At 41.4% G+C, this 14,594-nt stretch overlaps 1 protein-coding gene across 3 annotated transcripts in view; it reads left to right on the forward strand.

Moving 5' to 3' along the window:
- FRMD6 (FERM domain containing 6) overlaps positions 1-6,473 on the forward strand; it is a 193,995-nt gene extending 187,522 nt beyond the window's left edge. For all 3 annotated transcript variants that reach the window (XM_040332677.1, XM_040332678.1, XM_040332676.1), the window contains 3 exons: positions 163-282; positions 4,366-4,457; positions 5,303-6,473. In XM_040332677.1, the coding sequence (XP_040188611.1) occupies positions 163-282; positions 4,366-4,457; positions 5,303-5,590 (500 nt within the window). In that variant the 3' untranslated portion in view covers positions 5,591-6,473. The remainder of the gene's footprint in view (positions 1-162; positions 283-4,365; positions 4,458-5,302) is intronic.
- The last annotated feature ends 8,121 nt before the right edge of the window (positions 6,474-14,594 follow it).

Raw genomic sequence — 14,594 nt, forward strand, 5'->3', positions numbered from 1 at the left:
CTAGTATATCACCCCAGACTTTTTTAAATGTTGATTGTAAAACAGAAATGGGATCTATAGTTTCAGACATATTTACAGAAACCTAAAATCTGTGATATGTATATATTCTGTTTATTGTTGCCTATTTTCTGCTGGTTTTCACAAAACCTGTCTTACCCATAGAGATTGAGATGCTGGTAGATGATCCAAAGGACATTGACTTGGCCTTGGACGTCGGCCCTGAACTCTGTGTATACATAACGGAAGACATGCTGAGGTCACAACACAGCAACGAATATTCCGGTGAGTGAAGACAAAGCTTTGTTTTATCTGTACAGAAGGAACATGTAATAAAAGTCTCTCTGGTCTACCTGTCACCAAAAGTGATTGTTGCATGATTGATTTTGATCAGATCCAGGTGAAAAGCCGTGCAGAGACCTCAATGCTGAACTTAACCTGGAAGTAGGATTGATTCGGGTTCATTCTCCCTGCTAATTGCTACTGTTGCTGAAGCCAGAGCTTTGGGCATTTCACATAAACATGCATGTTCAGGCCAAACGCTTGATACATGGTCACACTCATTTTATAAATGTAGTTGGATCTAGTGGCTGCCATCTTGTGTTTATGAATGACCTACATTTAGGGGTGCAGAAGATGTAGCTTCCCACGGTCCTCTTCCCTTCAACCACTGCTACAGTTTGGAATACTGACCTGCTTGAAGGTCATGTCTACCCAAAAATTATATTTTAGTTGGAGCCTGATGGACTGTTAGCCCCTGACATCACATGTTTCAGATATTCCCAACAAAACCTTGCTTTAATTTACAGCATTTTCTGCTGGTTCTTAGGAGCCGCCGGTGTCCGAACGACGAAGAGTCATCCCTGCTGTGAGTGGGGATTTCCTGCTGACAACAAAATAAAAACAAAAAAGCCAGCATTAAAAAAACAAAACAAAAAAAACAATGTGACCCCTTGGGTTGGGTATTGATTTTGAAGGGGACACCTCGCCCAAAATTTCATACCAGACCCTTATCCAAGCGTGCAGCCAGGTAGGCCAGGAAAGGGGGCGGCGAGTGGTTCTCCTGAACCATACCGGGCCACATGACTTAAACATGGGGGGGGGGGGCACCCACCTGGCAAAGCACCCTGTCCCCATGTTGAGGAGGACAAGGGCCATACTTCTTCACATGGGTGGGCCAGGATCAGAACTGGGGAAAGAAAGTATACGAGATATTTTGTAGTACAAAAGAAATAAATTAAACAATTTGTTTAGAAGCCAGTCGAAATAACATAATCCTACACTGGCTAGAGTAATCCCGAAAACACAGACAAATATTTGAGGACCATACCATAAGCACTAAAGGGGGACATGCAGCCCCTGGGCTGCAGATTGGGCACCAGGGTTGTAGCATGTAGCAAAAAAGTCAAATAATGGCTTTTAGTGGGAGACCCTTTTAGTCAACTCATGTTATGGTGACATGTATTTTACCCTGCTTAGGTGGGGATGGCTGTCACAAAATATGGTTTCAGCCACGGTCTATCAAACCTGGACATCCAGCTTTACTATATCAGGCCTATAAATTGGATTATTTATTTCTCCTCTAAAGCTGTGTTTTGCTGATTTTTGCCTTACCATGCCCGACGGAGACACAGGAGCTGTCTGAAAACTCGCACTTTTAATCTACTCAGCAAATAAAATGAATTGTTTCTACATTTTCATGGTTCAGTCACTGCAGAAAAAAAAATGTTTTTTAGACTGAGAAAAAAGTACTTTTTCTCGATGGAACATTAATCTTTTTTGCTAGCAAAATATTCTAAGTTTGGAAAGCAATAAGAAATGGCTGAATAAGGACCAAACTAGGACAAATAATTATATGGTCGGAAAATGATGCTTATCGATAGACAATTCTTCCCTGGAAACGTACAAGGGTGGATTATTCTTGAAGGAAGGGGCTCTGGGGCTGGGTTCATTGGTGATTTTGGGTAGTGATGTCATAGCTAATGGTGATGTAAGCCAGGGTCGATATGGAGTGACTGGTTAGATATAGCCAGCACTAAAGGAATAATAGGCCGCTGCACCTGCATCTATAAGAAACCTTTCATCTTTTATATCTGTGCATGAACATTTTTCACCTTAATGCTTTAGTACAGGGCTCAAAATTTCAAATCCTGAGCTACTAGCCAGACCTCAAGGGTTACTCGCCACCAGTTGCCCAACCCCTACCTTGCCCCGCCCCTAAACACACCCTCATAAATTATCTCATGAAAATGACCCTTAAATGTTTTATGCAGAATTAAGTTATAAAAATAAATATTAACAACTTTATCCGTGGCCAAAAATGCAGCCTGCCCATGTCCACTAATGCAGCCATGTGTCCCCAATGCAGCCTTCTTTCCCCAATGCAGCCTTCTGTCCCCAATTGTGTCCCCAATGCAGTCTTGTGTCCCCCAAATGCAGCCTTGTGTAGGTCCCGAATGGAATACCTGTGTACTAGGGAAAGATGGAGCCATCACCGCCGCCGCTGGGTTTATCACCGCGCGGGGAACATACCAGCTTTAATTTCAATAGCTGTGTGTTCCCTGCCGCGCGCCGTCATATACAGCCCCTCCCCCTTGCCTGGGCACTTTGATAGACAGATCACCCGTCCAATCCTGGGACGGGTGATCTGTCTATCAAAGTGCCCGGACGAGGGGGAGGGGCTGTATATGAAGGTGCGCGGCGGGGAACACACAGCTATTGAAATGAAAGCTGGTATGTTCCCTGCGCAGTGATTAATCAGACGGCGGCGGCTCTCCTCTCTCTTCCCCCACGATCGCCCCCCCTCCCCGCTCCTAGGCAGCCCACACTAGCCAGCCCTCAAAATTCATTTGCGAGCAGGCGAGTGCAATTTTTGAGGGCTGCTTTAGTATGTATATAATCTCTTTTGAATGTGTGTTCAATAAGAAAAATTTATTTTTTCCATACCTAAGGAGGTGAATACCATAGTGATATTCCCTAGGTACAGGTAATTTCAGTAGGTGAAGCTCCAGGCTCCCTTTCTCATGTTTACTTGTCTATTCTTAGTTCATCTGTTGGAAAAATCTACTGTTTATAGAGCTCAATAGCTGAATCTCAACTTTACACACCTAGGTGAGATTTATGACTCCTTCCCTTCGCTTCCTGCCTATTCAGACAGATCTATAGGGGGTTTTAGTTATAAAACCTCAATCTACTGCTCTGATCTCTTTAAGAAACCCAAGGTTTGGGAATATTTGACCATTCTTCCAGAAGTGCATTTGTGAGGTCAGGCACTGATGTGGATGAAAAGGCCTGACTCGCATTCTCTGCTTTATTTACTTCCACAGGTGTTCTATCGGGTTGCAGGCCAGTCGAGTTCCTCCACCCCAAACTTGCTCATCCATATCTTTATGGACCTTGCTTTGGGCAAGGCATCCCAATACTTTTGAGAATATAGTGTAATTTTTGATAAGTAAATTTGGCAACCTTTATTTCATAGAGATTACCAATTTCATTGTTACTGAGATTACAGTGGAAACTTGGCTTTGCTTATTGAGCTGCTTGGGTGAAATTTGCTTCTGTGTTTAGAGGGTGTGCTTTTGGAAGGGTAAAAGGGGCGTTTGTAACCCTCAGGAGCCATAAAAAGGTTCTTTCCCCCTTTTTAGATCCAACAAAATACGCCTTAATTTCACCTTCTGGGGGTACAATCCAATGTATTTCACTAGCCTTGCACAGAGATCTCCTGATTTTTGGAAAATGAAAGTACTCCATTTTGCTCATTCCTAGTGAAAAGATGTGATTTGGCGCTTACACAGGGCTGGCGATTCTCTCCAAGCCTTCATGTAACCCGCCTCCTCTTCTACCATGTCATAGCACTGGTGCTTGGTGATTGGCAACTCAATATCGGCACACAAGGATCAAGTCGCATGTTCCCCATACATGGAAGTACAGCCTATTTCTCTATGCTCCCAGTGGTGAATGATAGAGTAGTAGAACAGAAGGAAGGTGAATATGTATTGCTGGTTCGTGGCCCACCGCTAAAGTCAACCTATTCTCTGCATAGCCAACAATAGGCGCCTCTGCCAGTTGGACCATCAATGGGCTTCTTTGTAGAACTCTTTGGAGCTCACCAAAGCTTTTTGTTCTTAAAGCCCCTCCTCACTAGAGGAGTAATTGTACAGATTATAACTCATTAACAGCAGATTGGACTTTTAGCACTGGGTTGTCTAAATGTGTTTGGTCATTTTTGCAATCAAAAGCTGGTTACATATGGTTGAAAGTGCAAATAAATGAAAATCCCTTGTGCTGTATGGCCACCATATGGCATTATATTATAACAGACTGTTGGACCATATGCTGCCCTATAACTGCCTGCTTGTTTTATTTTAGGTTTAATTGTTAAAGAAGTTAATTCATCAACTTCCAGCTCTTCAGAAACAGTAGTTAAGCTACGTGGTCAGAGCACAGACTCCTTGCCGCAGGTAAACCTTGACAGCTAAGTAAACTTTAAGTGTTGCTAAACCCACAACGGTAAAATCAGTCTGTATATGCATGCTTGTTATACTCATGGTGGTAAGGGGTTAATCCTCTGCATTGTGTAAAGCCTGTTTGATTCTATCTACTTTGATCCTCCCCTTCTACTGTCCCCCCAATCCATCTGCTAATAGTTTTTTTTTTTTTTTTTTTTTTTTTTTTTTTTACAGAGAGTGGGGCATTAGTTATCTTGAAATGTTGTGAAAAAGCATTTTTATTAATTTATCCAAAAATGTGGTAAGGTTATAAGTGGCTGTTTTTGATAAAAATATTGCTTAGTGGCATTTTACTTTTTAAAAAGCTATAATTTCAAAATGGTAATACATATGTTAAATACATACGCTCATCAAATGCAGTTATTTTTGAAAACCCCAGATCCTCCAAAGAAAAATGTTTTAATACTTTATTAAGGCATGGTCTAAGTTACTTCAAGGACAACGTTTTTTCCTGACAACTAAGGCTGGAATTACACGTTTCAGCCGCATTAAGCATTTGTGTTCGCACAAGTTAATGTGCGTTGCATTATGGCAGCCCATTCGTTTTATAAGGGTGCTTAACGCACCGAAAAAGGTGCATGGAACACTTTCAACCATTTTTTTTAACATGAGTTGTGCTGCACTGCATATGCATTGAGAAGGTGTGCTGGGTCCATTTTTCTAACGCTTATTGTTCACAATTATTACTGCAGCATGGCAGTGTGAATAGGGCCCAAATGTACATTACTTTATCAGTATACTATTATAGCTTTGTGTTGTTGCGGTCGAGAACTAACAGTGTGTTAAAAATTTTGCAGACGGTGTGCCGAAAACCAAAGACCTCCACTGATCGCCACAGCTTGAGTCTGGATGATATCCGCTTGTACCAGAAAGACTTCTTACAGATCGCCAGCCTGTACCAAGATACTGCCCACAGCTATACTTTTGGTTGTGGTCACAGCGCAGGTGACACAGGACTTTACTGCAATGGCTGTCTTGCTCAACAGTGCGTCAACATTCATGAGCCCCTTGTGGCCAAGAAAGTCAGCAAGTACTTTTCTTTGGACCTTACCCATGATGATGATGTCCCGGAGTTTGTGGTCTAAATTCCGAAGTTGACATATATGGATACATTTTACCGGCTTTCATGCCTGGTAATGCCAAAACGAGCAGACAAACTGCTTATTGCAGAAAGACTTCCTACAGATTGCCAATCTGTACCGGGTGATGGCCCAGGTCTTTACATTTGGATGCAGGACATTATCTAAAGAGTTGACTTGGCCAAAAGCATGACAACATCCACAAGGCAATGGTGGTCAAATGCAGTGAGTCCCTTTGGTTGAATCATACCTACAACGATACCCCAAAGTTTGTGGTGTACGCTCAGTAAGATGGATATGGATGGCTTTTATACGTGGAAAACGTAGGAATTCTACAGATTGCCGGCCTGCATCTACAAATGGCCAAGATCCTTACAGCTAGTGGTGGTCATGATGCAAGTGATGGGGAATTTATCATGACAACTGTCTTGGCCTTACAGTTTATCGGCATCCTTGAGGCCAGGAAAGCCAGCGTAGTCTTGTTTCCTCTTATTCATGGCTGTGCCCTGCAGATTGTGTTGTAATCTTTAACTATTCCTCTATATAGACATATTTCACAGGCCTGGATGCCTGTGTAAGCCAAAGTAAGTGGAATTAATTTGGCTTTTTTCTTGAGCTCTTTGTGGCAAGGGAAAATAAGAAGAACTCTTCAGACTGTACCCAATCCAGTGTCCCAGAGTTAACAGCTTAAAGCTTAACTCCAGATGAACGGCTCAATCAGATAAAATACACACAGTATATGGGAGTTGTATTACCTCTCAAATGATTTGTATTTGGTGTCTATCAAGTTCTATCATTTTACATTCTGTCTAGCAGGGCAGGAGACCTGATTTATTTTTCTTTTCTGCAGTTAAGTAATGCAGATAAAATATAATTTATTGAAAACAGAGCTGCATTGATTTGTGTTATTTAATATCTTCCTGGAGTTCAGCCTTAAGCTCAAGTATGCAATATATGGAAGTATTTCAAAGGCCTGGATGCCTGTGGAACAGAAATAGGAGGAAACCTTCCTTCAGATCACCAGCCCATACCAGGAGGCCGCCAAGATCTGCAACCGCAGTCACTTAAATGTAGAAGCTCTCTTTCCCAGCCACCTATTAGTATCGCCATGGCCAAACAAGATGGCTTTGATTCGCAGGCCTGGATGCCTACACACTCCCAACACCATGTCGTCTTACGAATGGATTTAAAAATGCCATTATACATCACGTCACATTCATAATGTAAAACTGTGTGCACCAAAACTGATGAGTTTCTGGCTATTTACCTGTATTTGAACAAATTAGGTACTTTTTATGTATGGAAAACACATTAATGAGCATTAATTTACCAAAAATGCCAAAGTAGGTGGGTGGGCATTTATGGTTTGGAAATGGTCTGCAAAATAGCTTGTTCTCTACAAAGTGGCATATCTAGAGAATTGGAGGAAGTGGGAGAGAAGACCTGAGGGGTAAAAAAAAAAAAACTGTCTGATCATGAAAGGTGACAAAAATATATGTATTCATATATACATAGGCAACAGTTTGAAGGGCTTAAATATGAAATGATGGCCCTAACTACCACACTATATGACCAACATTTTGTGCATACCTGACCCTCACACCTACCTGTAAGGCCAAAAGTATGTGATTACGTCTCCAAATTGAGTTTGGTTGTTTCCAGTGAAGGGTACCATTAATGCTACAACACACGACAGCATTTTAGACAATTGTGCGCTTCCAACCATGTGACAACCGTTTCTGTTCCAGCATGACTGTACCCCTGCACACAAAGCAAGACATGGGTTGATGGGTTTGGCCCACATAGAGATTTGATCCGAACACTTTCCCACAGTCATGCTTCAAAATATTGTAGACAGCCTTCCAAGAAAAGTGGGGGATATTATAGCTGCAAAGGGATTGACAATTCCATAGTGATTCCCATGGTTTGGAATAGGATGTCCAACAAGCTCGTATAGGTTTACCAGTCAGGTGTTCACAAACTGTTGGCCATATAGGGTACATTCTATAAAAAGTGAAATGGGGGGGGGGGATTGCTGGTCTTGTCCATAACTTATCAGACATTTTTTCCCCAGCCTTTACTGGAAAGCCATCAAATGCAAACTGTTGGGCTGCTAGAGAAACACATTCATTTTCTTAACTTCAGTTTTCCAGAACACCATTGACTTTAAAAGCCAACTCCATATAAAACGACTAGGTCAATACAGCTTGGTTGGGGTAAACTGAATCATGTGGTGGTACGTTGTATGTCTCAGGAAATCCACACCAGAATTTCCACTTCTGCCCAACCACTGCTTATGTTACAAAGAGGATATGGTATTTAGACTCCCCACCAATAGAAACTGATTATTCAGCCTGAGTGAAATTTGGTTATCAAGCTCATAAAATGCCAACTTTCTGTGATGAGGAAAGAGGGCATCTTTTTGCACTAAAATTGTCATTCCAGACATTTGAGAAGGAAAGGTTGACCTCTTACCCAATGTATAAAGAAACTGTTTTATTCAGTTTGGTGGGCCAGATTTATGTAGTATATTTGTATATATCTATAGGTCTTATAGACCTGTATATTTTATTGACCTATTTTACTATAGGCGGCAAATAGAACAAGTAAAATTCCTGTGTTACGAGCCTCTGAACGTAGGAAGCCATTCCCTAACTCAAAATTCACATATTTAGGGGGAATATATATATTAAAAAAAAAAATTGCATAGTTATTCGTCATGCGAAACTGCATGTTCATTTGTTCTGTGCGTATCCGGCAAAATCAAATGTTACTGCTAGACTATTTTTCTCTTAGGTCAGATGTTGTTCTTCCTACAGAATACACTAAATCGGGCAAATTCTACATTATGGCCACTAGATAGAGCTGACAATCATAGCAAATAAGTATATTTAGCGGCATCTAGTGACCATAATATGTTTATTTTTCTGGTTTACTGTAATCTTATGAACAAAGAACATCCAACCTGGAAAGGAAATAGCTTGGTAACATTCATTCAGTTTTGCGCAGAACAACATTTTGCAAGATGAATGGCTCTGCTATATTTATTTATTTTTATACATAAACCCCTGTAGTGTAGACCAGTAAAGCTTAATCTGTGTGGCTATGTGGACATCACTAAAAATAGTTTGGGTGGACAAAGCCAGCTCCATAAAGTCAAGGTTTGACCAGCTTGGTGGGGAGGAACTGACCTCAACTATTCAAAACACCTTTGGGATGAATTGGATTGTGAGACAAATCTTCTCATCTAACATCCGACTTCACAAATGTTCTTTGGGCTGCATGGGCAATTTCATAGACACACTTGAAAATCTTCTGGAAAGCCATCCCAGAAGAATGGACGCTGAGGGGTGGTCAACTCCATATTGATACCGATGGTTTTGGAACAGGGTGCCTATTAAGCTTATATAGGTATCATGATCAGGTGTCCACAAATGTATTGCCCATGTAGTGCATGCGCCGTCCGTGGACATATCCCAGTGTGCATTGCTCCAAAGTACGCCGCAAGGACGTATTGGTTTAGACGTGAACGTAAATGACGTCCAGCCCCATTCACAGACGACTTACCCAAACGACGTAAAATTTTCAAAATTCGACACGGGAAGGACGTCCATACTTAACATTGGTACGCCGCATGTACGCCTCATATAGCAGGGGTAACTTTACGCCGGGAAAAGTAAACGGCGTATCTGTACTGCGTCGGCCGGGCGTACGTTCGTGAATTTGCGTATCTAGCTGATTTACATATTTCTAGGCATAAATCAGCGTACACGCCCCTAGCCGCCAGCGTAAATATGCAGTTAGGATCCGACTGCGTAAGAGACTTACGCTGGTCGGATCTAATACAAATTATGCGTAACTGATTCTATGAATCAGGCGCATTGATACGACGGCTCAGACTCGGAGATACGACGGCGTATCTGGAGATACGCTGTCGTATCTCCTTTGAGAATCTGGGCCTGTGTGTGTGTATATATGTATATATATATATATATGTATGTATATGTATGTATGTATATATATATATATATATATATATGTATATATGTATATATGTATATATGTGTATATATATATGTATGTATATATATATATATGTATGTATATATATATATATATATATATATATATATATATATATATATATATATATATATATATATATATATATATATATATATGCCTTTGGATAATTTCACATGAACTGTCGTGATCGGCTTTTGAAAGCTGTGTCCTGACGATCAGATTAATCGTACGATCGCTTTGAATGCAGTATTTTTGGTCCAATTTTCTGATCGTGTGTACGAAGCTTAGGAGTTCACATGGCCGGTTTTCCAGATAAGAGAATTAAAATAAATAAATTGTCAAAATCTAACCCTACAGGCCGCTGCTACTCCTGTAACCCTTCCCTCACCTTGAAGTTCATAGAGGAGCGATTTTATACCTTGCTCTTCCAAAATCAAAAAAACTATGCAAAGTATCCATCTGTAAATATAAAAAAAAAATGTTTCCTATATGCAACCCCTTTCCAATATGCATTTTAGTTTTTTCTTGCTGGAGCTGCCCTGTGATGGTTCTGGGACAAGCCCGGGGGACACCCGGAGAGGTGGGTGACATTCCGCAGTGCTGGGGTCAGACAGGTGCGCTCATTCCACATACACCCTGAAGCCAATGAGCTTCACAGCTGTCGCCGGGCCCTGTTGTAACTTATTATATATGTGACAGACGTATTTACTGCAACACAATGGGGACCTCTGCAAAGCCTTTGTGATTTTGTCACAGAGCTGTCATTTCTTCCATGACTTGGAGAAAATAACCAAACCGAACGCGTAAAATCTAGTGCGCCGTATCGCTTTGTTCCCTTGTCTTTTGTTCGCCTATAGACATGACTGTTTCAATAATTCATCACTTAGAGCTCACATATACTGTCAATGAATCCCTCAACCTTGCATTATTTACAGAGCTACATTGTGAAAAGCCATTTTACACAAAATACTTATTTTTTACAAACTTTTGTAGGTAAAAATATAACCGTTTTATGAATTTAGAATGTTGTGCATCTAAGGTGGAGCAAAAGGGGAACTGCATTGGGTCTATTTCTAAAACATTTGTTGCGTGAATTTCACAAGCACTCGCCCAGCCATCATGAAGCCTCACTGTATTTTGCTTAAATTGATTGTAAAGTCTTGTTTTTTTATTTTTTTTTCTATTAAAATAACAAACATGTTATACTTGCCTCCTCTGTGCAGTTGGTTTTGCACAGAGCAGCCCAGATCCTCCTCTTCTCTGGGCCCTGGCTGGAGCTCCTAGCTCCTGCTTTCTGTGTGCCCCCATAGCAAGCAGCTTGCTATGGGGCACCTCAGCTGAGCTGTGCTGCAGCTCCATGTGTCCATTCAGGCAGGGAGCCATGGTTGGGTCCCGCCCCTATCTCTCATGATTGGCTAACTGCTGCTGCATCTCAGCCAATCAGGAGGGAGAGTTCCAGACTGACGAGATAGGGCTCAGGCAAGTATTAGGGGGGCTGCTGCACACATAAGGCTTTTTATTTTAATGCATTAAGATAAAAAATCTTCTGACTTTACAACCCCTTTATTGGGTTGATTTCTTATGATCATCATCTCCGGCTAGTAGCCATACTATTTATTTTTTTTTATTTTTTTTTACCTCAATCAGGAAAATATCACATTATGGCCACTAGGTGGAGATGAACATATTAAAGTGGAACTCCTGCCTAACACTTACTATGTTTAATCCCTTAGAGCAGATGCCTGCCGGCTCTTTAAGGGCTTTAGAATTCCGGATGAGGGGCTTATGGTCATGTGACTGCTGTAATTGGCTCACAGTGGTCACATGATCGGAAAGCTCCTGATCGCAAGCAATGAACAGGAGCTTTCAGTTAGCCGCCAGTAACTGTGCCGGTACGCTATCCGCACAGCTTCAGCGCTACTGCACGCAAATATACGGCCGATCAGCTGCCGAGAGGCCGCATATTTGCTTGCGCTCGGCATGAAGAGGTTAAAGATATCCTTCCCCCCTCCTGCTACCCACACTGCCTAACTTGTGTTAAAAAAAAAAACAACATTTTATACTTCCCTATTTTCAGCCTGCTCCCATCTGGTCACATGATCCCCTGTATCAGTGAGCAGTGGCTGCAGGGGAGAGGAGGAGTGCTCAACAATGGCTACTAAAGACTGGATCGGTGATGCCACCTGTAGGCTCCCATGTCCCAGCCATTGTTCACCTCCCTCTCATTGTCTCTACAGCTACCAGGATGAGCCACAGCTGCAGTTCCCATGACTGGACCAGAGTAATGCTGGCTATACACAATGCAAAAAATTGTCCGAACCCATTCTTGAAAAACAAACGTTCGGCTGTGTGCGCAAACGATGGTGCCATCATGTAATGACCAATAAATCGTTGAGTGGACATAAAAAAAAAATTGTGTTGAGTGTTTTTTTTTTTTACATATACCTAGTGCAGACAGTTCGGATGGGAAACGCATTAACCTTTCAATTTATCGTGCGTTTGGCAGAAAATTTCCATACTGTCCTTTGTTTCTTCAGCTCAAACACATCCCAACGATTATCGATTTTGTGCCCAAAAAATCGACCGTAATTCTGTCGTTTAGACAGTTCGTTTGTTTTTCGAACAGGAGCGCAGGAGATGTTGACCAAGGCGAAGGCAGAGAGCAAATGAGCTGGAAGGCTTAAAGGATCACTAAAGGAATTTTTTTTTTTTTTTTTTTTAGCTAAATCGCTTCCTTTACCTTACTGCAGTCCTGGTTTCATGCCCTCAGTAATTCTGCTGTGATCTCCACACTTCCTGCTTGTCTGGCTCCTTATGAAAAATCTCATGGCAGCTTCTCACTGTGGTCCAAGCTGTGTGTCTAAAACTCCTCAGAACCAATCAGATTCATTTTAAAAACAAAACACTGCCCTGGATTTGTTTGTTTTTGTTCTGTGTCTCTCTCTACTTCACAGAAACATAAAACCGAAAGTGAAACTAGAGGCACATTATATGATTGAATTTAATCTATTTTTAATCATTTTTAAAAGGAATCCGTTAACTTTTATGTATCTATACCCTGTAAACAGTCATTTCAGCAAAAACATTTTTTTCCTTTTAATGACCCTTTAAGTTCGAAAAACTAACGAACTGTCTAAACGACAGAATTACGGTCGATTTTTCGTATAGTGTAAGGCCAGCATAAGTTGAAAATAGGTAAATATACCATTTTGATAAAAATAAATAGGAAAAGGTGTGGCGCTAACTCATATAATTTTTAAAACAAATTGATCATTCAACATATGTGAAACATTCAATAACCAACCAATAATGATAAAGTTCATAATAAATGTAGAAAAAAATCTATATGTAATGGTCCAAAACCAAAGCCCTCAATAAATCTTAACATTCACCACGATCCCAAGGAAAGTGCAGAAACAAATGTATCCTTCAGATAGTGCTCCACTACAAACTCCCCAGAACTTTAAAATGAATACGTCTTGCACACTGTTAGGTAGATTCACAAAGAGTTAGGCCGGCTTATCAGATAAGCCGACCTAACTCAGAATCTACGCAGACTTATGTTTAAGTGTATTCTCAATCAGAGATACACTTAAACATATCTAAGATAAGACGGCTTGCGCCGTCCTATCTTAGGTTGCAATATTTCGGATGGCCGCTAGGTGGCGCTTCCATTGCGGTAGGCGTAGAATATGCAAATCAGTAGATACGCCAATTCACGAACGTATGCCCAGCCGCCGCAGTACATTTACGCCGTTTACGTTAGATATAGGCCGCCTAAAGTTAGAGCTAGGCCCTAGATGGAATAGTAATGTTAATTATGGCCGCCGTTCCCGCGTCAATTCAAATTTTTTACGTCGTTTGCGCAAGTCGTCCGTGAATCGGGGTTTACGTCCACGTCAAAATCAATAGGCACGTGCGGCGTACTTAGCCGCAATGCACACTGGGAAATGTAGGCGCCCGGCGCATGCGCAGTTAAAAAAAAAAAACTTAAAAAACGTAAGGTCAAGCCCCATTAACATAAAACAAGCCCCCTTACACACATTTGAATTAGCCCGCCCGCTTTAGGCTACGCCGCTGTAACTTAGCAGGCAAGTACATTGTGAATCATGTACTTGCCTAGCTAACTTACGGCGGCGTAGCCTAAACACGTTAAGCTAAGCTACGCCGCCGTAAGTTTAAGCCAAGCTACCTGAATCTACCTATATGTCTTGGTGAGATGGCGAGCACTTTTACCCAAAGCTGTACATGTTGGTGCTGACTTATAGCACTCCCCAATGTAAGTGTGCATTGTTTTACTTGCCTGTTTTTGCATATCTGCATTCATATCTGTGTGATTTCAAGTCGCAGCGACTTCAAAGTAGTCCCTGCACTACTTTGGTCTGACTTTGATGGGACTTGACGTCCATAGACTTCAAGACGCATTAAAGTTGCGGCAAAATCGTGCGACTCGGGTCACACAAGTGTGAAAAGGCCCTTACACAGATTAGTCGGTATAGGTAGGGTGAGGGGGAGGAACATTTTTAAACATAGTGTTAGGCAGGAACCTTTTTTTCAAGCAAATTATGGTCAGAATTCATGATGGTTGGGCCAATCTTTGTGTCATTGTGTCAATGTTATAAATGGACCCCTATGTGTCCATGTTGACTTTGCGTCTATTAATTCATTGGAAGAACACTAACCATGGTAAAAGCTTTGGCTTATTTTAGCCTAAAATGGCAGCTAACAATAAGAGCACAAGTTCTATAAATGTCATATTTCCTGGGCAGGTATGGGTACTTCTTCATACATCATTATAAATTATTTCAAAAGTGGTGGAACATTAAAAAAATAAAAATTGTTTTAGGGTTCTTTTTGCTGTTTTTGCATTGTTTAACTACTTGCCAACCAGCCGCCGCAGTTATACGGCAGCAGGTCGGCTCCCCTGCGCGAGAGCACGTAGCTCTACATCACCTCGCAAAGCGGCCACTAGGGGTGCGTGCGC

Source organism: Rana temporaria, chromosome 13, assembly GCF_905171775.1.
Source record: "Rana temporaria chromosome 13, aRanTem1.1, whole genome shotgun sequence".
In the NCBI taxonomy this organism is placed as follows: Eukaryota; Metazoa; Chordata; class Amphibia; order Anura; family Ranidae; genus Rana; species Rana temporaria.